Source organism: Haemaphysalis longicornis, unplaced genomic scaffold (assembly GCF_048455015.1).
Source record: "Haemaphysalis longicornis isolate Haplotype H1 unplaced genomic scaffold, Haemaphysalis longicornis Haplotype H1 scaffold_7, whole genome shotgun sequence".
Classification (NCBI taxonomy): Eukaryota; Metazoa; Arthropoda; class Arachnida; order Ixodida; family Ixodidae; genus Haemaphysalis; species Haemaphysalis longicornis.
Window position 1 is genome coordinate 129,696,010 of NW_027526422.1, and position 23,267 is coordinate 129,719,276.

The 23,267-nt window shown below is 45.2% G+C and overlaps 1 protein-coding gene across 1 annotated transcript; it reads right to left on the reverse strand.

Annotated features, from left to right (window-relative positions):
• Nucleotides 1-1,039: 1,039 nt before the first annotated feature.
• LOC144146973 (uncharacterized) lies at nucleotides 1,040-23,267 on the reverse strand. Its single transcript, XM_077678962.1, has 5 exons — nucleotides 22,895-23,267; nucleotides 19,606-19,739; nucleotides 18,934-18,995; nucleotides 13,015-13,098; nucleotides 1,040-2,374 (listed from the first exon to the last, which is right to left on the reverse strand). Exons 1-5 carry the CDS (start codon nucleotides 22,997-22,999, stop codon nucleotides 2,244-2,246), a joined length of 516 nt encoding a protein of 171 aa, XP_077535088.1. The 5' UTR covers nucleotides 23,000-23,267; the 3' UTR covers nucleotides 1,040-2,243.

Genomic DNA, 23,267 nt, shown 5'->3' on the forward strand with positions numbered 1-23,267 from the left:
TAACTCGAATAACGTCCCACTCAGTGTCCAAGTTGTATACCTTACAGGGCTTAGCAGGATGGTTATGGTATTGATTACGGCCATATTTATTTTATATATGCTTGAAATATTTCCAAATGAATTCACCACTGTGCACCTGGATTGTATTTTCTTTACTCCTTTGTGAGACTGTTCTATTGTTGCTGTTTAGTTACGAACAGTGCATCCGTCATCACTTTGTTATTGTTGTAACCCCTCCCCTCTATAATATATCCGTACCCTGAGGGTAAAATAAATAAAATGCAATGAAATGTATGCCTTATGTGCATTTTTTTTGCAGTGACTAAACGTTCTCTTCTCAGCAGCTGTGGAAGTGTCAATGGCTTGGCCGTGTGACACCATTATTCGGATTGCGTGAGAACTGCCCTCGACACTCGCCTAAAGTACCGTCCACCCATCCATGTCGCGGGAAGTGAGATAGATACTGTGAGCATACAGTAACAACCCAGCGTAAGTCATCCCAATAGACACTGGCTGAAAGGTTCGCAAAGTGACCCATGGTTACATGTGGAAAGATGCTTTTGTATGTCATGGTGGCAGCGTGGGTCACACCCGTTATGTGCGTGGAGCGAGTCCACGCGTGGGTGTTCTTTGTGGCGAACCAAACAGCTATGGTCTTTTTTATTTACTTCGTACCGTCCACTCGCTAACTGTTTCCCGTCTAGAAAGAAGGAATGCGTTAATTCTAGTAGCGTAAAATAGCGAAAAAAATGTCCGCTACATTTATTTCGCATTCTGTTCAAAGGTGTCTTCATCGTAGTGGATTGGCCGGCTATCTGGCTTTATTTGTTTGGGCTAGCGGATCTTGCATCATGCTTACGCGAAAATAGAAGAAAAAGTGGTAAATGGGGTCGATGCCCCCCCCCCCCCCCCCCCCCGCTCCTAAGTCCTCGTTTCACGTCGAGCCAACGGTGGGGTACTGGGTAGAAAATTGGTGTTAGCAATTAAAGTAATCTTTAAAAAAACTACCGCCAGAAAAAAGTCACAGTAATCTTGCCACATCCGTAAATTGTGCATTTTATTGCTTAAAAGGTGGATACAAATGTTGCGAAGCAAAAAATTAAGGTAACAAATGTAAATAAAAATAAACACTGGCGAGCCATCCTACCAACACGACAGAATCTCACCAGAGGAATAAGAAAGCGTATATTCTTAGATAAAAAGTACTGTCCCAAACTACAATTATTGGGAAGGTGATTTCGTGGTGCGGAGCCTGGATGTTCGCATTGATGTGTCATATTGGTTTAAAACTTTTTTTGAAACGGTGATTGTTCCGTACAGATCTATAATGTAGAAAAATTTAGCTTTACAGTTGTGTTACATTCTGGGAAAGGAGGCAAGCGTTTGACTCTTACTTCCCTGTCTTGCGGCTCAACGTCTCGCGTGTTGGGGTTTCAACTGAATATTTTCCCCATTTACATTTTTCGCATTGCCGATGGCCAGCAGCAGCCAATGGCTGTATGCTTGAGATATGCAGACTGCTGCACTTTTAATGGGGGTATTAATTGTGAAAGACCGATAACGACGAACAATGGTAATACAGCGAAGACTTTGGACTTAATCTTAAGAATCATGGTGAACGGCTGCAGACAGACATTGCCAAAACTTTTACCGAGGGTGGAGTTATTTGCAACAAAACTAACAACGTGTGTTATTTTTGTATTGCGCGCGGGCTGTACCAGAAAATTTAAGTACAAGCTAACAATATTATACTGTGATACAATTTATAATAAGGTACTACACTTACTTGATCTCACATTAAAGCTAAGTCGGAATATCGCCACCACCGGCATATTTTTGTGATTGTTTGCAAGCAAATCCAAGTATAAAAATTAACATGCCTGCGCAACACATGGCAATTTAAATATATATCTGAATTCCGAATTTTCTGTAGTAAACAATGGTAAGAAATGTTAAAAATTTAGTAGCGCCCTCAGTTGGTCCTGAAGTATAATCTGCTGTGTCTGCAACTCTGGTTAGGTTTTTCTTCGCCGAAGTGCAGGTCTCGCAAAATATCTGGCCACCAAACTATTGGCGTTATTGTACACAGTATTGAAATGAAATATCGGCAATAAAATATTACTTGGCAATAATAAAAGCAGTGCTGAGCTGTGTGCGTGGATAAACAAAGCTCGTGGGCTGGGCATCTGGAATCCGCAGTTTGGTGTGTGCGAAATAAAGGCGACCCGAGAAAATTCCACGGTTCATGCGGTTCCCGGGCACTTTTCTTCGTCCCAGTTGTCGTAGAACTTTCCCGGACAAACAGTCTTGAAACCGTCTTCGCATGTTGCAGCCTGGGCGCTCGTTGCGTTTTCGTATATCCATAGGCGGCATCCTGAACGAACATAAAATGAGGTTGCTATCAATTGTCGTTTCTCTGCACTGTTGACCTTTGAGGTGCACGAATGACATTTTTTCTTGAATGGTTTTAAAAGCGGGTCAGCCTATACAAACAATAGTAAAACACTATATATATATATAAATATATATATATATATATATATATATATATATATATATATATATATGTATATATGTATATATATATATATATATATATATATATATATATATATATATATATATATATATATATATATATATATATATATATGTAGCGAATCAGAATAGGAAATGAGGGGCTCGTTGAAAATAACACAGAAACAAGGGTTGGCAGTCGAGAAAACCTCGGAAAGCAAAGGGGAGGATGTGGTAGATCATTGAAACAGATTAAGAATTTGGAAAGAAAGAAAGAAAGTGAAGAAAAAATGCCCGCCAGGTGGGATCCGAACCCACGACCTCCAGAATACCGGTCTGGTGCGATAACCAAAATACCTTAACATAAATACCCCAGAAAGTTGAGTGGAAAATCGCACCGCCGGCAGCGTTGTGGTTATCGCACCAGACCGGTATTCTGGAGGTCGTGGGTTCGGATCCCACCTGGCGGGCATTTTTTCTTCACTTTCTTTCTTTCTTTCCAAATTCTTAATCTGTTTCAATGATCTACCACATCCTCCCCTTTGCTTTCCGAGGTTTTCTCGACTGCCAACCCTTGTTTCTGTGTTATATATATATATATATATATATATATATATATATATATATATATATATATATATATATATATATATGTATAAGAAAACCTCGAAGAGCAAAGGGGGCAATGCGGTAGGTCATAGAAACAGATGAATTTTTGGAGTCAGACAGAAAGTCTTGAAAAAATGCCCGCCAGGTGGGATCCGAACCCACGACCTCTAGAATACCGGTCTGGTGCGATAACCACAACGCTGCCGGCGGTGCGATTTTCCACTCAACTTTCTGGGGTATTTATGTTAAGGTATTTTGGTTTCCTTTTCTTGGGGTGGTAGCCAGCTCCACTCGGACTATTCGGGGTGAAGGGGGCCTTCTTTTTAACCCCCGGGCCGTGACTCGAATGACTACGACATGTCAAGAGTGGTCGACCAGCGTTGAACCCTCTTAAGCTTCCTATGGCACCAAGACTAACAGAACAGAGGCCTTCACTGTGCATGTAGCGGATCAGAATACGAAATGAGGGGCCCGTTGAAATAAGACAGAAATAAGAGTTGGCAGTCAAGAAAACCTTCGGAAAGCAAAGGGGAGGATGTGGTACGTGATTGAAAGAGATAAAGAATTTGGAAAGAACGAAAGAAAGTGGAGAAAAAATGCCCGCCAGGTGGGATCCGAACGCACAACCTCCAGAATACCGGTCTGGTGCGATAACCACTAGGCTACCGGCGGGGCGATTTTCCCCTCACTTTCTGGGGTATTTATGTTAAGGTATTTTGTTTTCCTGTGCTTGGGGTTGTAACCAGCGCCACTCCGACTACTCGGGGTGAAGGGGACCTTCTTTTTAACCCCCGGGCCGTGACTCGAGTGTCTACGACATGTAAAGAGTGGTCGACCAGCGTTGAACCCTCTTAAGCTTCCTATTGCACGAAGACTGCCAGAACAGAGGCCCTCGATATGCATGTAGCGAATCAGAATAGCAAATGAGGGGCTGGTTAAATCGTTGATATATATATTGATCAAAAAGCCCGATGGGCCAATATAACAATAGTAAAATCAGGTGACTGACACGTGCCCCGTTTGTTGACAACAGTTTTAGAGTTAGAGCCTCCTTCTTCAAAACTAAGTTTCAATGCTGTTAGACCTGTGTTCTAAAACACAGCTCTGAAGAAGACGGGCCTTAGACAGGAAGTCTGGGTAGCAAAGGGGAAATCTCTCAGTCGAATTCTTTCACCCACCCAGCGGGCAAGTATTCTCCCCTATCTTTCTGACTTTCAAAATTCTTCATCCGTTTCAATGCACTATCGCACTCTCCCCTTTGCATTCCGAGGTATTCTTTACTGCTGTACCTTATTTCTGTACTAATTCAACGGGCCCCTCATTTCCCATTCTGATTTGCCATATTATATATATATTTATATTGTAAGGCCGATGGTAGGTGAAGGCAGACCAGTACGCGCAAACCGCATTATCCGCAGGCCGAGCTGCCAGGCGGCAAGATGGCGACCGAACCAGGTTACCGATGATGATGGTTCGGGAAGGTAGCAGAATTGGTGATGATGAGTATATACAGAGATGAGGAAGCCGTGGCCGCAACCAGGCGCCAGTGATGATTGCATTCCACTGGGGCATTGAATTCAGCGCTCCGAACTTCCACAAACGAGGCTACCACTGGTCTCACACTATTCCCCCCCCCCCCCCGGGGCGGGAGTGGCCGCCTGGTCGGGTTTTACTGCGGATTACCCCGGTGGAAAGCCTTGAGGCGGGAAACGTGGACAATCTCCGTGCCACGATGACGGCGGTCCGAACTTCCACAAACGGGGGTGATGCGATAGTTCACCGGAGAGGTAGGCTCAAGAACCTTGTAAGGACCAAAGAACCGGTGTAGGAATTTCTCGCAGAGGCCTGGAGAGCGAACCGGTGTCCAGACCAAGACTTCGTCACCAGGTCGGAAAGAAACGGACCGGCGAACAGCGTCGTAGCGTTCTTTGCGGTCTTGTTGGCTTGCTTCTGTGCGCATGCGAGCCAGTCGCCTACAGTGGTCGATCCGAGACACGAATTGTTCCGGAAACGATGCAGAAGCGGACACAGGAGCGGTAAAGAAACAAGTATCAAGCACGTGCGATGGATGACGACCGTAGACAAGGTAGAAAGGCGCGTACCCTGTAGTGCTTTGAACTGCCGTGTTATAGGCAAAGGTGGCTGAAGGTAATATAGTGTCCCAATTTCGGTGGTCAGGGGGTATGTACATTGATATCATGTCAGAGAGCGTGCGGTGAATACGTTCGGTGAGCCCGGTCGTTTGTGGATGGTAGCTTAATGTCATTTTGTGGGAGGTATTAGAGGCACGAAGCACTTCGGCAACGATGTCAGATAGAAACATCTTGCCACGGTCACTTAACAGTACGCGAGGGGCTCCATGTCGTAGCAGTACGTGCCGCAAAAAGAAGGAAGCGACGTCGCCAGCGCTAGCCGAGGGAAGCGGCGCTGTCTCCGCGTAGCGAGTCAAGTGATCAACGGCCGTGGCGATCCAGCGGTGACCAGTGGATGTCGTCGGTAAGGGCCCATACAAATCAATACCGACCACTTCAAACGGCGTAGTTGGACACGGAACAGGCTGGAGGAGACCGACAGGGGGTGCCGTAGAGCGTTTTCGGTGATGACAGGGTGAACAAGATGCGACGGTGAACAAGATGCGACGTATTTCACCACACTGGACGAGAGTCCTTGCCAAAAGAAGCGACTTCGAATGCGGTCGTACGTCTTTTGAAAGCCAAGGTGGCCGGCGGTGGCGTCGTCATGAAAAGCTTGCAAGACGCGACTCCGGAGAGAACGAGGCACAAGTGGTACCCATGTGGCGATATTTGGGTGGTGGTTTCTGCGATACAGTGCACCGTCTATGAGCTGGAACTGCCGCAGTTGGCTACGTAGGCGGCTATTCGGTGGACGTGTCGAACCAGCGAGTTAATCCATTATTTTCCGGCAGTAACTGTCTGCTCGTTGATGATCGACCAACTCGCGGCGGTCGTCAGCCGGTGCATAGTCGACAGGTGCAACTGATGATGGCGGTGTATGAGAAAGTGATGCCATGTCGTTTGAAGACGGCATCAGCGGGCACCGCGAGAGTGCGTCTGCGTCTACATGCTTGAGTCCGGACTTGTAAGTAACCGTAAAGTCGTACTCTTGCAATCGCAGAATCCAGCGTCCCAGGCGTCCCGACAAGTTTTTCAATGAAGACAGCCAGCACAGAGCGTGATGGTCTGTTACGACGGTGAAATGTCGGCCGTAGAGATATGGCCGAAACTTTTGCAAAGACCACACAACGGCCAGACACTCCTGTTCCGTTATCGTATAATTCTTCTGCGCTCGTGTTAGAGAGCGGCTGGCGTAAGCAACAACCCTCTCACGGTGGTGCACAACGCGCTGCAACAGAACGGTGCCAATACCATGCTCACTAGCGTTGGTGTGGAGGATCGCCGGTCTCGAGTCATCAAAGTGGCATAATACAGGTGCAGAAGTAAGCGCTTGCTTGAGGTCTTGGACGGCCTTTTCGCAGCCATCACTGAAGTTGAAGGGGGTGTCAGAATTTAATAGCTGGTTTAGAGGTGCAGCGAGAGTAGCAAAATCGCGGACAAAACGGCGAAAATAGGACGCCAGGCCGAGAAAACTACGCAGCGCTTTTTGTTGATGAGGTCGAGGAAAATTGGCAACAGCAGAAAGTTTGTCTGGGTCGGGGCGTATGCCATCTTTACTGACGACGTGACCAAGAACCTTTATCAACTTGGTAGCAAAACGACATTTCTTGGTGTTCAGAGTCAGACCAGCCTTTGCCAGGCAAGTCAACACCTCGGAGAGACGCTGCAGATGTTCCGAAAAACTTGACGAAAAGATGACGATGTCGTCAAGGTAACATAGGCATGTTTTCCATTTAAGGCCACGAAGGACCGTATCTATCATGCGCTCAAATGTGGCTGGGGCGTTGCATAAGCCAAAAGGCATTACGTTAAATTCGTACAAGCCGTCTGGAGTCGCAAACGCCGTTTTCTCTTTGTCAGACTCGCGCATGGGGATCTGCCAGTAGCCAGATCGCAGGTCCAGACTAGAGAAGTATTCAGCCCCTTGTAGACGGTCCAGTGCGTCATCTATGCGCGGCATCGGATATACATCCGGGTAATCCTATTCAAAGCCCGATAGTCCACGCAAAAGCGTACGGAACCGTCTTTTTTTCTCACCAGAACAATAGGAGAAGACCACGGGCTCGAGGAAGGTGGAATAACGTTTCGTTGAAGCATGTCCGTGACGTTTTCTTCGATGACTTTCCATTCCGACGACGACACACGGTACGGGCGACGGCGAACAATGTGAGTCCCATCTGTCTCAATACGATGCTCTGCCACAGACGTCTGTCCAAGGTTGGCGGAAATGCAGTCAAGTGAGTTTTTGTGTTTTTCGAGCAGCTCAAGTAGGAGTCTCGTTTCGAACGCCGCGAAGTCTTCGCTAATCGTGGCTGCCAAGGTGGGACGTGAGCAGCTGGAATCTGAAGACAGGAGAACGGAAGACACAGAGCAGAGTGGAACCAAAGACAGACTGTCATCAGCAACAAAGGAAGCGAGCGTGGTGCCTTCAGGGAGGAGTATCGTCTCAGAAGTGGAATTTTTAGCGACGAGCGGCGCAGACCCACGAGCAAAACGGACAAAGCAGGTCGCGATAATGATTCCTTGGGGAATAAAACGCGCTGACGGAACGATTAACGCATCACCATCACGAATTTGGGTTGAGTGAACTGAAAGGATTGTATCGTGGCCCGGGTATAAAACGTAATCGGCACTTGCTGTCAAATTCAGTTGTGGCTTTTCTTCCAGAATGTTGGTGTCCTCCGTATCTGCGAGTTCAATTTGCGGTTGCTGGCAAGAAATGACGGCGGATGCGGATGACAAAGTCCCAGCCCAAGATAAGGTGATGCGCACACGGGGACAACACTGCACACTGAACGTGAGGACGAAGTTGACCGACTGAAATTCGTGCCGTGCACTGTCCGGATGGCTTGATCGTGCTGCTATTGGCGCCATGCAAAGAAGGTCCACTGTAGGGTGTTCGGACCTTGCGTATATACTTATACTTATCACCGAAATACTGGCAACAGTGTCAATAAGGGCATCTACACAAACACCTTCAACCAAAACTGACATGTTCGATGGACGCTCCGGAGGCATTGTAAGTTTCCCACGTGATGCAGTTTCCCCTCCCGAAACTGCATTAACTAGTTTTCCGAGTGCTGGTCGGTGACGTAGGTAGCAGGCCGAAGGGGCGACAGCGCCCGACGGCCTGGCCATGGTGAGCGGCGTCGCGTATCCCGCGGCCTACGAGGAAGGTCGGTTGATGGCTCGGGTGGCGATGGTGAACGGCGTGAGAAAGACGGCTGCGTACGCTGCACGTAGTCGAAGTAATTCGGCCGTACATAATCGCGTTCGTGGGCTGCGTAGCCGCGTCGTTCGTCACGTTGGCGCCTTCGACAAAATCGGACATGTGGTCCCGGGTGCAATAATAGCATACTGGCCGGCCAACTTTGGGGTCTTGGTGTGGCGGGAAATAAGTCGGCGTGGTTTGCAACCGAGGCATGGCGGCCACATAGCCGGGCGGGGCCTGTGTCGTAATGGGAGTGAGCGGTAGAGGATGCCGACCAGCCACATCCGAGTAAGATGGCGTTGCCACAGAAACATGTTAGGTGGGAGGCGGAAGTACGGGCATAGCCGCGAGCTCCTCCTTAACGATATCCCGTAGGCCAGGCACAGAAGGAGCTTCGCGAACACAGTGTGTGCACTGGGAAATATTGGCGTGCATCTCCTCGCGAATTATAGAGCGTATCAACGCACGCAGGTCTTCATTTCCCAGATGGTGGGTAGGAGCCGTGTCTTGACGAAGGCGGATGGACTGCAGTTCGTCGAGACGCTTACAAGTGGAGATCACGCCCGAGACGGTTGTGGGGTTCTGCGTTGCCAGTGTGGTGAACGCGAACACGCCGATTCCTTTCAGAACGTGGCGTACACGGTCAGCCTCCGGCATGTTATTGTCGGCGTGACGACACAGCGCCAGAACGTCCTCGATGTATGAGGGGTACGTTTCATGCGCATGTTGCACACGGGTCTCGAGTTTCTTTTTCGCGCTGTCGCTCCGACCTTTAGAAGAACCGAAAATCCGGCGGAACTGAGCAACGAAATCGGCCCAGTCGGTGATGGTATGCCGGTTATTTAGATACCACATCTTGGCAACCTTGGTCAGGGAGAACGAAATATTTTGCCGCTTGAGGTTATCATCCCAGCGGTTGAATGCGCTCACCCTGTCGTAATTGTCCAGCCACTCGTCGCCATCATCGTCACGAAGGCCAGCGAAGAAAGGAGGGTCACGCTGGGGGCTGGTTATGATGCACTGGGGGGTTGGTGGAGCCGTAGCGTTCACCGATTCCAGCGTCATCGCTGTAGTTTCCGGCATTAGGCGGCGACCTGAGCGGAGCTCCAGTGGGGCAGCTTGAGAGGTGGATTACGGGACCGAAACGCACCTTCCACCACTTGTAAGGCCGATGGTAGGCGAAGGCAGACCAGTACGCGCAAACCGCTTTATTCGCAGGCCGAGCTGCCAGGCGGCAAGATGGCGACCGAACCAGGTTACCGATGATGATAGTTCGAGAAGGTAGAAGAATCGGTGATGATGAGTATATACAGAGAGGAAGCCGTGGCCGCAACCAGGCGCCAGTGATGATTGCATTCCACTGGGGCATTGCATTCAGCGCTCCGAACTTCCACAAACGAGGCTACCACTGGTCTCACAATATATATATATATATATATATATATATATATATATATATATAAAATCAGAAAATGGGAAATGAGGGGCTCAGTGAAATAGGACAGAAAATAAGGGTTGGCAGTCAGGAAAACCTCGGAAAGCAAAGGGGAGGTTCTGGTGAGTCATAGAAAGAGATGAAGAATTTTTTGAGTCGAAAAGAAAGTGGTGAAAAAATGCCCGCCGGGTGGGATCCGAGCCCACGACCTCCAAAATACCGGTCTGGTGCGATAACCACTACGCTACCGGCGGGGCTGTTTCCCCAGCACTTTCTCGGGTATTTATGTTAAGGTATTTTTGTTTCCTGCACTTGGGGGTGGTAGCCAGCACGACTCGGACTACTCGGGGTGAAGGGGACCTTCTTTTTAACCCCCGGGCCGTGACTCGAGTGTCTACGACATGTCGAGAGTGGTCGACCAGCGTTGAACCCTCTTAAGCTCCCTTTGGCACCAAGACTGCCAGAACAGAGGCCCTCGCTAAGCATATAGCGAATCACAAAATGGGAAATGAGGGGCTCTGTGAAAAATTATACATATATATATATATATATATATATATATATATATATATATATATATATATATATATATATATATATATACATAAGCAGTAAAAATCTTCTCGAGGAGCCAGAGGAAATATTTGAGAACATCATCCGTCTAACATTTTCTCAACTATTTCGTCTGGATCCTAGAGAAGTTTCTTTTCCTGGTTATATATATTTACATACATACATATATATTTACTTACATACATACATACATTTACATATATATATTTACATACATATATAGCGAATCAGAATAGGAAATGAGGGGCTCGTAGAAATAACACAGACATAACGGTTGGCAGTCAAGAAAACCTCGGAAAGCAAAGGGGAGGTTGTTGTAGGTCATTGAAACAGATAAATAATTTGGAAAGAAGGAAAGAAAGCGGAGAAAAAATGCCCACCAGGTGGGATCCGAACCCACGACCTCCAGAATACCGGTCTGGTGGGATAACCACTACGCTACCGGCGAGGCGATTTCCCCCCCCCCCCCCCGCTTTCTGGGGTATTTATGTCAATGTAATTTTTTCCTGTGCTTCGGGGTGGTAGCCAGCGCCACTCTGACTTCTCGGGGTGAAGGGGATATTCTTTTTAATCCCCGCGCCGTGACTCGAGTGTCTACGACATGTCGAGAGTGGTCAACCAGCGTTGAACCCTCTTGAGCTCCCTATGGCACCAAGACTGCCAGAACAGAGGCCCTGGCTGTGCATGTAGCGAATCAGAATAGGAAATGGGCTCGTAGAAATAACACAGAAATAAGGGTTGGCAGTCAAGAAAACCTCGGAAAGCAAAGGGAGGGGTGGTAGGTCACTGAAACAGATAAAGAACTTGGAAAGAAAGAAAGAAAGCGGAGAAAAAATGCCCGCCAGGTGGCATCCGAACCCACGACCTCCAGAATACCGGTCTGGCGCGATAACCACTACGCTAGCGGCGGGGTGATTTGCCACGCCCCCCACCCCCCCGTGCTTTCTGCGGCATTTATGTCAATGTAATTTTTTCCTGTGCTTGGTGGTGGTAGCCAGCGCCACTCTGACTTCTCGGGGTGGAGGGGACCTTCTTTTTAATCCCCGCGCAGTGACTCGAGTGTCTACGACATGTCGAGAGTGGTCAACCAGCGTGAACCCTCTTAAGCTCCCTATGGCACCAAGACTGCCAGAACAGAGGCCCTCGGTATGCATGTAGCGAATCAGAATAGGAATTGAGGGGCTCGTAGAAATAACCTCAAAATGGGCCCCTACAGGCACAGTAACGTAATTCTTGGATAGTTTGATTTACCTTATTTGGTGCTTATATAGCAAATAAGCTCGATGCGGATTTAGAAAAAATATAAGCATTTTGCCTAAAGTTCCGGTATCTAATCATTACGTATAGTATCAAGCACGGTATGTATCCAACTGACGGAACCTGTCATAATGTTTCGCAAGGTCGCAAAGTTTCCTGCCTAAAAAACAGACCAGAAACCCGTCGGTCAAAGTTGGACCAAGTATCCAAAGGACGATAAGAAGTACCATTTGCTTGACCGTCATGTGATTTCGTCACTGCAAATTCACCTACTCAATGACGATGACGAGCAATGATGAATGATGCAAGCCCATGACTATGGCCGCAAGCTAACTTAAGTAAGAGGCAATTAGAGGTTTTTGAAGTGAGTATGCAACTTATTTACCCACGCTAGAGGGATCTGATGTGGTGACACGGTAACGGTGAACACCGGTACATATAGCTCATGTGAACTACCGGTGCATGGAATGCACCTATAATCTACACGCTTATCCTCATGATTATCCTACAATCCTCATGTGATCATAGGGCCATTTAGATCATGCCGCTTCTATTAGGTCTATGAAAGGCAGAGAAAAGAAGGTTATCCTACATAAAAATTTATCGAAATAAAGTGTAAAATGAAAGGTATGCTCTCATCAAGAGCAGCGTAAATGCTTCAGCCATTTAATATACATTGATATATGACGCAGGTCCTCGTTTGACCGCATCGTATTCTCACAACCATATACTCACGGCGGCCACTGGATATAGTGCGAAGAGCGACTGGTTCATGACTCCGACCAGATACAGCGTAAGCTATGAACAAAAGTATTTACGGGCACGTTCGCAAAGCGATATTGCATCACCCTAAGGCATATGGCTACATGTGGTGGTGTGCAAGGATGCCTACGAGCTGCGCTCCGGACCTTTCGGCGGTGAAGGTATCACTGTAAGAAATTGGTTTTCCCTGAGCGATAATTTACCTTAAGACGGGGAGAAACAGAATTGCGCATACTTTTATGTGAAGACACCGACGGCAGCTCACCAATAAAATTTTAGAAAGGAAGAGAATTACAGTAGGCTGAGACGAAAATCACCCGGGATGCCTCCCCTCTCCGGTGAAGGTAGAACGACGGCGTGGACCGGCGCACACATGCTAAACATATAAGAAAACCCTGGCCCGCCAACGAAAACCCCTGCCGGCAATATGTATTGGTTTGAGGAGAGAAATGCACAAAGAGACCCCAAAAGACCTCTCAAACACCTCATTGCTTCCAGCCATAAAATATTCTTACCAAAGAAGTCACTGTCGAATCGTTCAACGAAGCAGATGCCATAGTCAGCATACCGAACCTGGACATTGTAGTTACGCTCACCATCTGTAAATAAGAACGCAGACAACTAATGAGTGTGGACATAATTGATTTTGCAGCGATTACCAGCAACGCGGACAAAAAATAAGACACGGCTTAGTGCCGCGTTATCAGCCATATCAAGCTGCTCTATAAAACTTTCCGCTGCTGTTGCTGGCACCATTATTAATCGGGGCCCGAATAAAAGTAAACCCATTTCCTCAGAATTACCAACTGGTTTTCTGTAGTGCCATTTAATTTGCGGCTGAATACTATGGTGAGAACCAGGGAAAAAAAAGCAGAACAAAATTTATCATACAAAGCAGAAGGCAGTCATGTCCAGTGTACGAGAAAGGCCTCTGCGCTAAGCTTCCAAGCACTCCGATTCTTCACTGTCTGAATCCGCTTTTGGCCTTGAACTTTCTAGTTTCTTCCCGCAATCGAGTCATGTGGCTTTTATTTGTTTTAGTGCAGTGCCTCCGTATCCAATCTGTCTCACTGGTGGTTCATCGGTTGTTATTTCCACACACTAGAATCCCCACTGAGACGCCGCTTCTTCATCCTAATATTTGCTGTTTTCCACACAAATTTTACTCTATAATAAAAACGATTTATCTGCTATTGCCATACCTCTCAAGACTCCTTGGGACAACCCCACTCTTTATTTCAAAATGCTTAGGATGTCCGCAAATTCTTGCCCTGGAACTTGCGGACTTCCTGTGTGTTTTTCCGTGCGGGACCTTATCTTCAGCGCTGGTTCCATTCATGATTCTTGCCCTTGAAGTGTTTACGTAGTTTGCGGATTGGTAGTATACAATTTGTAGGTGCAGAGAAAGCCTAAGGCTGAGCACGGGTGATTACAGGCGTCGCGGGAACTCCCGCCCATATAAACTGTGCGCTTGATATAAGTAATAGATCGTTAATTTAAACTCCACGGGAACATCGACTCAGTTCGAATTAATGAATGTCCAAACCAATGCAAGTGAGCTACACAAGCCGTGCAATGCGAGTGTGGAACACTACAGCATGTCAGACATTGAACGCTTGAAAAAGGCCGGGACTGAAACCTGCCTTTTATGCTTAAAGGCGATAGGTAGCACTTTTTTCTCCAACGAGTGAATGCAGCGAAAGACTTCTAGTGCCCCAGAACTGTAGAAGAGTCCGGTAGCAATCCACTTGATCATTGATTTTAGGCGATGTCCACACTGTTCCTTCGCCCGCCACGTACTCGTGGTCACTGGCAGCGGCGGGTTCTACACTTACTACCTCCGTAATGAAGCAATCTGTATGCACGCCCCACACTGGGAACTCGTGTCCACACCGACTTAGTCCGCAAATGATATTCAGCCAAAAGAACTGGTATGGTGGTTTTAGATTGTTTTTACACGATTTAGCTTCTCACTCTGCTTTCCGCTCCTTTCCTGAGGTGACAGCAGACCCGTTCCTCTGGCCGTGCGCCAGGCGCCAGGCCCCATGCTGCGGGCGCGGTGGCGCGTAGTTCGAAAGGACCGTGGCACAGGCCCGTCGCGTTCGAATGAACGCACGTTTGAATGGATAAGGTTTTAGGGAGACTTGGCCGCACCAAATCGTACAGTTCTAATTACCCAGCAACTCTAATGACTACAGCTCGATCGATGAGCTTTCACTGTTTATTATGTGTTTTTTTTTAGCAGTGACAAATTTTCCAAATGAGTTATATGGTACGTTTCTTGAAGCGTTTATTTTTTTAGATGTGGGTGGAGGCTGTTTACATATGTTTCTAATCTTTATTTGAACCTATGAATAATCAAGTTTAACCTCCTGACTCCGCCTTTTTAGCACATGTCTTGGTGTATTACTTGCAGGGCTCCGCTCCCTGAAGGGCTCAACACACCTGGAAATCTAAAGGTGCTAATATATTCTACGCTTACACCATCCTACTTTTTTCAAACAGACGTAAATAAATTCAGCCCTCGCCACGCGCCGAATAACTTCTGATGGTGCATCCTGGTTGGGTGGCGATCCTGATATGTAAACCCTCGATTGTACGCGTACTATTTTGGGGGGATTACTTCCCCCCCCCCTCGTGTTGTGTGTACCGTGTAAAGTACTGTATTTCCCACAACATGCAAAAAACACCGATAAACTGAGATTTATGCATTTATATGCTACCCCCTAAACCGAACAAAAACAAAAAAATGTCTGCAAAAGAACGTTAAAGATAAAAACAAGAAATAGCGAAAAAGGCGAACACCGTAACGCCTTGCCTTAATGCACAAATGCAGATTTCGTGAAGGTAACACATTTAACCGCCATATTTGCGCAAAGGGAGATATGTAGTCGAATAGAATTTTCCAAACGCAAAAAATAAAAAAGCTTGAATTTTTCACAAAAATCGTCTGACAAAATCACATATATGCATCTCATACATCTCCTCCCGAAACAGATGAATATACGAATAAAGTTCACTAAATAACGTCCCAATCACGAAAAAAATACCGGAAATGTCAAACTGTCTAAATCCCCGCATTTCGACTAGATTAAATATTTTACGAATTACCTTAAACCGTTATAATAGCGTAAATGGAGAAAATTGGTCGGACACAAATCTGAAGAACCGAAAAATAGGAAAATATCACAAATAAAATTTTCACAAAACTGATCGCACAAAATTAAAAGTATCCATCTTATGCGTGCCACAGAAAACCAAAGACAAAGGAAAAAATGTCCGCAAAGGAAAGTTGGAATTACGATTAAAGAAAAGGCCTAAAAGAATCAACTCTGCTGCAGTCCTTACATCTTTGGAAAAGCTTCATTCGCCAAGGGAAGGAAGTTCCTCGCAATAATGGGATATATTCACATCATTGGCGAAAATAAAACAAAGAAACACAACAACAAAAAAACCCAACCTATTCCTGTTCTTATAGCAATATTTGGCAATACAGAACTTAAACTACTGACAAGCGGTCTAACAAAGCTTTGCATTAGTGGACATTTCTCTGTATTCATAGAGATTTTTTGTAGGAAGGATTACCTTGTCAGCGCTTCTATTGTAGCTGTCATTCAAGAGCTGTGTAGGAGTCTTTTCTTGTATGCTTCTCGAAGCTTGTACAACAGCGTTAGTAGAATCGCGCCCTTTTTCAGAAGCTAGAAATGTCATGCAAATCGGTTTTGATATACTCTCCAGATTTCTAGTTGCTGGTGGACGGCATGAACAGGACTCAATGTTGTACAGCCTTTCCTCAACTCAGGCTGTTTCTTCAGTTGGTTGAAATGTTAAATCTCGCCTAAATGGTGTGCTATCGGCATCGTGAAAAACGTTTATAGAACATAAAGCAGGCTGATGGTTCTGCAGTTATTGAGCTTTTTGACGCCTCCCTAATAGGGAGCTAGAATCAGGTGAGCGTTTATTGCTGGCGAGCGGTCCTTTTACGTCGGGAAACATTCTGAAGACAATTTTCAGGATCTTTCTTCGAAGAATGTCTTTTTCATTATTAAAACGTCGACGATTTTTTTAGCCTGTAGCAGCTTGCCCCCTCTTCATTCCTTAGAGTGACTCTTCGTCCTCGCCTTTATTTAGCGCTGGAACGCCGCTGACCAAACTCCTTCTTTTAGACGTGTTTGTTGTTTAACTAGATTAGACTAAAATGTGTTTATAACCTTTCATGGCCACCACTTTCTTTTTATGATACTTTCATAATGCTTTTCTACACTTTTATTATCTCAGCCACGTTGTTCATTGCTTTTCCTTTTGTTCCTGGTTGCATACAATTTAAATTTGCCAATAGCAAGCTTCTAATTGGTAATTTGAAGCTTCCCCCCACCTTTAACGTTTGTCGCCATTTGGTAGGTCGTAATTTGACTAAGCATGCTCACGTCAAATAATCAGTTGCAACAACTCCACAAATTCAATTGGCCCTTTGTTTTCAACAGGTTTTTTCTCCGGAGATTTTGAATAATGGACGCCGTTATCTAGATAGTTTACTGATTCTCTTAATTTTTATAATCCTATAGTAAATGCTGATTTTGTTGTCATCGCAGTGATGCGGTCGTTACAGTAACTGCTGCATCGTAACCTCTTGCGCATTTGGTTAAGACCGGGAGTTTTTCTTCGAGATGCTATTCTATATGGTTGTGCACTATCACTGAGAGACTCTAAGATTGGCTTCTCGTTTTACAAGTATCGGCCATCAGTTCTGCAACATACGCCCACTCCGCTCATCAACATTCTGTAATCACTGTCGTATACAATGCACGCTTAGCGTCTTGATATCATGCGAATGCCTGCAATGGCACACTTGGAGCGAAGTCGACTTCAGCGTTAATTGTGACGCTTGCACTTCTGCGAGTCTCTTCTATATTCCTTGGTTGCGGAAAAATATGAGTATTCCCAGGTTATTTTTTATCCAAGCCTGTCCAACGCATCCCGTTGGCGGTTCGGAGTGCGTATTACAAAGTTTTAGACTGCACGTTCGCACGCCTGCTTTTCTATTTGTGCGTTGAAGTTTCGTATGAATAACATGTGTTGATGGTCGTTACATGAATTGCCCATTAACCATCCTGGTCAAAAATCAACAACATGGTACTTCTATCTACACGCTGAAGCATAGGCGTATACTGTTCTTGGTTTGTATTATGTTTTTAGCCCGATCACTGGACCGTGACCCTGTCTCTACTGGTGTACAGTTACCCCCACATTCTTGGTTAGCTCTTGGACGGAAGGAGTTTTACGGCATGCTGATTTATTTTTGAACACCGCGATAATTTTCGTTTTTTTATATGAGCTCACTACTTGCCACGGCTCTTATACGACACGCGCTCACTCTAACACATCGCTTCGGTGCTTGTATCACTTGGAGGGTGGTATGAGGTTACGTTCGTAATGTAGAGGGCTCGTAAGGCGGAATAATAAGGCATCGATTGGCGGCTTGCACCATAAAAGTTTGGTTCGTCTGCTTGTGCGACATAACACCATGTTATACCAAAAGAATTTGCGATTTGTTTCGTCGTAAATTTAATATTCTCAACAAGAGTATTCAGGCTTGTGAGGTTCGACGCCAAGCTAGTTCATTATTTATGTCAGGTTGGCACCCGTGTAGAGTGCTCTATAGACATTAACGTGTGCTCTGAAAACCTCCTAAGGATGTAGGACGAAGCTTTTTTCGTGCGAATGGTGTACGTTCCCTGTTCGAAGACCAGCCTTACCAACCTCGCGGTAAGATGTTGTTTGGCAAGTAAAGAGGCATTGAGTATCGTACTGCCCGTTATATAACAACGCTCATGCGGTGGAAATTTCACGCACTGGATACTAAAAGTGAAAACATTTGAAGAAAGTCTGGGGTTATACACTTTCGTAGATCCGCAGGATAAAATCGGTGTGGTGCACGCGCGATTGTTCAAATTAGGGGTAACCGCCTCACTGACAAACCACAAATTATTGAGGAACGGGCGGGTAACAGGGGTGTGTTATAAAGAACCCCAACAATCTCTACACCGACGGGTCAGGAAAATTCATTCCAAAACAATATTTCAAAAATGAATGCATACCTAAAGAAGGTATCTTGATTTGCCTAAATACAATCTTCACGGTATAAGCTTCTGAATTCTTTTCGATCCTAGTGTATCTCGTTTTTAAGTGGGGAAGACTATGTTATAGATCATTTTTTTTCAGGCGGCGACAATGTATTCATAGTGTTTGGCCTCTAAAAGGACATGAAGACAGTCACAGCTTTTGTGAGGTGCTGTGTAATGCGTCGGTGCATGAGACGCACTATATAAAACACATTGTGGCGGAAATAGTGCGAAACCAGCCGGTTAGGAATGGATAGCTTCATGGCTGTCGAGGAGAGATCTATGAGGACTTTACAATAAAAGCTCACTTACCAATAGTAATATTTACTTGATCCTGCTCATTTGTCGGCGCAACCGTCTGCGTGGTTTCCAACCTGAAAGTAGCAGCAAGCGTTTTGTGGTCACTAGCACTTGAAGAATGCTTGACTTCTAAAATATTTATAAAAGATTGGAAGTAGCCGGCCAAATATTAGTTACTCAAGACGTTTTCTCATTTTAATAAGTACCTGTTTTTTTCAAGTGACAGGGTAAAATAATAAATAAAAAAAAGAGATACCATGCACAAGCTATGTATTCTAGATCTTTCAAAATACAGGAACATGTTGTTCTTCGCCTTCGCGGATTTAAGACTCGGTCGACTACGTGTGGCTTGCTTCGACTTGAGACATCCTCTGGGCCACGTTTCTCGCAATTTTCTTTCACACCGCGCTAATTTCGCTTCGTCATTTGAGCACGTCAGCAGCCACATTTGGTAGCTTTAGCAGCGGTATTATTGGCTTGTCTTTCCCTTGTTTTTCCAACAGTATTGACCTTGTCAGCATTTCGTCACCGTCACTTTCTATTCGTTCCGCTTTTGTCACCCGCGCTGGCAGTCATTGGTCACCTGCTCTGCCGAGGTTCAGAATAGCTCGTTCTCTTAGCGCATCAGTGAGTACAGCAATGTACTACTGGATACCAAAGCAAGAAAAGGGCAAAAAGTCTCACTCTGTCGTTCCGTTCTGCGACTTGTAATTGATATAGTACGTTCCATTGTCCAGGTGCTCTTGGCGAACGCACAATCCCAATGTCCAATCAGCCGAAGTAAGTGCGAGGTAGACGCTTTTGAATGCCGGGTAAATCTAAACGGAAATAGAACATAAAATTTTCTGTTAAATTTTGGTTGTCCTCACGCCGCGATTTACAAATGGATGATGGGAAGCCGACGACCGGCGTTAAGCACCACTGTGAAAGGTGAGAAATGGAAGAGGTATTTTGATGACTGGCTTGATTAGTGTCAGCAAGAAACCATAAAAATTTTTTTTTATTTGGTCGCGACCATTATACAGAATTGGCGTATTGACGCTAACTTAATGGGGTATGATGTACTTGGTGTGCATATATGCTATGGTTAATCGGCTCGGGGGTTAAGGGTTATTGCTTTCCCCTGAGATCAGGCACTCAGCAGCGTTATACAAAAGAGGCGATGCTTTCAGTTACGCTTTCAGTATGGCTGGTTTTAAAAACGAAGACAATTATAGTTGCAATTATGCGAGTTGCAAAAATGTCGCTTTAACGGAATAATAATTACACAAAGGGGCATGAGAGAGTTTCCCTCTGTCAATCGCAATATCTGTCTTGCCTCTCTTGTTTTTCTACATTAGAGAAATTGCAGGAGAAAATGCAGGTACCAAAAATTTAAATATCTACAAAAAAAACTACCGCCTCTTTCTAGAAGGGTGGGGTTCATGCGTATTTTATATTTGTAATAAATGTTTGGTTCCATGGGACTTTTTTCAGTTTTCCTATGTTCTTTGCTCCAACATCTCATCCTTTGAGGTTACCATGAATTGCTTGTCATGGTACAGTATTGTTCCCATTACGAGATTTTGAAAAGGATTAATCTCATTACAAGATTTTTAGAGCAAGAATAAAATCAAACAAATTTATTTAAAGTATCGTAGTTACCTTGTTACCGCCCGTTAACATCGTGAATTTGCTGTCAAGCCAGAGTCAAAACTACAGAGGGCCACTGTTATTTCTCTTGTATATTAATGATCTTCCGAATAACATAAATTCCAGTATACGACTTTATGCAGATGATTGCGTGTTATATCAAGTAATCAACTCGCAAAACGATCACCAAGTTCTCAACGAATCATTTGCTAACTTCTGTTCCTGGTGCAGCAAATGGCAGATAAAAATTAATTTTAATAAGACTGTTATACTAACCTTCACTACCAGCATATCCTCTTCCCAGTTCTGCTACTCGTTTAACAACTGCACGCTGTCTAGGGTAAATAATTACAAGTATCTTGGCGTTATCTTCGACAATAAATTATCATGGGCGAAACACATAGACTAGATAACTGCTAAAGCCTTAAAAAAACTTGGATATTTACGTCGTGTTTTAGCTAAAGCTCCTAAAGATACTAAACTCATTATGTACAAGTCCTTAATCCGCCCAATAATCGAATACGCCTCACCCGTGTGGAACCCGCACAAGCAGCTCGAAATTAATAAAATCGAATCAGTTCAAAGAAAAGCCATTCGATTTATATGCCGCTGTTACGACAGACATTTTTCGCCCACCTCTGCTTTGCTGTCTCTTAATCTAACCCTACTTGCCGAACGCAGGCGCATCGAGTCGTTAAAATTGTTACATTCTGCCGTGCACTCCCCTTATAGCGAAACTTACTTCACATTTTCGAGACCATTATCAACGCGAAGCCATCACTATCTTAACCTGACATCAATATTTGCCCGAACCGATATTTTCAAATACAGTTTCTTTCCCCGCACCATAGAGTGGTGGAATGCCCTGCCTGGCTCTGTTCGTGCACAGCCGCAGCAGCAATTTTTGACAGTGGTCTAATCGCAATAATCGCAATAGTGTTCACGTCATCACTGTCTTCCCATTGTATTACAGTGTATGGCGCCTCTGTAAAATATAACTGTTTAAATTTTGCTACTGTATGTGTGTTGCTTTCGATGTAATTAATATGTATTATTTGGTTTTCTTGTTTTATTTTTCCTAACCCGGTGTAGATACATTACACTGATCCCACATCTGCATTGTACAAAAACTGTTGTACCCACTCCTGCTATAACCCTCCCTGGGTTGCAGTATTTTGAAATAAAATAAATAAATAAATAAAATAAAATAAATAAATAGTGAGCTGATCGTATGTTCTTAGTTGTACTTCATTTAAATGATATTTAGGCGAATAGGGTAATAGGACCAAGGTTATTTTAGACTGGATGCGTACCCTGTCCAGCAGTGATGTGTATCACTGACCCCACAATAGCGAAATCCGGATGTTCGTGCTCCGTGCTGTATACCTTCAGCACGTGTTTGGTGCTGAAGTCTCGTTCCGTGCTGTATATTCAGCGCCATAGCTTTTACGTATTTCAGGTAAATATGCTTCTTTATTTGAAAATAAATACTACGTAAGAAGGCGAAAATGTCATAACGCGGCTTCATGACTAGACAGACCAACGGCCGATTACGACCACGAACGTTCTTTCACGTCGTCCACCATAGAGATAGTTGGCTTTCCTTTAATACGATTTCAAGGCGACTTACGCCATCGGTAAAACATAGTGAAACCTTCGCGTTAACAAGAGAACGAAAAAAATCGGAAGGAAACATGTCTACGGGAATTACAAAGGACGAGCTCCCACAACACAACATGTGCCTGCTCTTGGTCCTGTCTCTATTGTGATGTATCCTCGAGCGTCTACCGATGCGCTCTTTCTCCGATAGATGACGGTTGTGAATAAAAAACTGCAAGGCACCCTGCCCAGTGCCTTGGGGTACAAATTGGCATCCCTTTTTATGTGATATCGCGGGCGTAATTCCCCCATTATTATTATCCGAGAAGCAAAAAACACGGGTCCAGATAACATTTCTACAGGCACGAGGCTCCGGGCAAAAATTGTCAGTCCTCAGCCGTCCGGTGCACGTGAATAAATTGAAGGCATTAAAGGTGGATTATCGTCTAAAAGATAAGCCAATGGAACGTCTAAGCCTTTGTTTCTAATCGGGTTTATTGTGTTGTAGCTTCTATGCACTGACCCGCTATGCATCAGCAGTCTTTACGGTCACAAAACAAAGTACATCTGTGAAAAGTGCCGGAATATTTGAAACTTCGAAGCGGGCATATCACTGCAACTGCTCTCGAGGCTTCATGGTTGCACCTCGTTTCTTTTCTGTGACGTAGTTTTACGGCAATCACTCAGTCCAGGCTACCTTTTTGCCTACTTTGTTTGATCACCAAGTAACATGTTGTCTTACCAATGATGCGTTGCATCGCTGACCAGTAGTTCCGCCGCATTGCTCCGCATTGACAGCCATTGGCATAAGCATGCAAAATAGATAAGGAGCGAAAAGTAGAACCATCTTCTTTGTAAGAACCGCCGGGCCACCAGTTCGATCTCGTATTCAACCCAAGTCTCCTATATGATCTGCTGCTTTGAACAGTAGCCTAAATTGCCGTCGCTGTACGGGTCGTTCCGCGCGATTCCCACGTCGCTACACTCACTCTCTGCAGCATAAATACTCTTTTTGTGGAAAAGGCACAAAAACCTATACGTAATTCACCCATACCAGAGAGCTTAAGTTTCCTGTTTCTATGTTTTGACCGTTTTGAGTACGCGCGTCATGTGGC

Bases quoted from the DNA above. Each gene is read 5' to 3' on its own strand.
- LOC144146973 (XM_077678962.1), bottom strand. From the start codon at position 22,999: ATGGTTCTACTTTTCGCTCCTTATCTATTTTGCATGCTTATGCCAATG. The intron at 18,996-19,605 runs GTGAGACTTTTT...TGCTACTTTCAG, and splicing joins TCGCAGAACGGAACGACAGA to GTTGGAAACCACGCAGACGG. The intron at 2,375-13,014 runs GTAAGAATATTT...ATGTTCGTTCAG, and splicing joins ATTCGACAGTGACTTCTTTG to GATGCCGCCTATGGATATAC.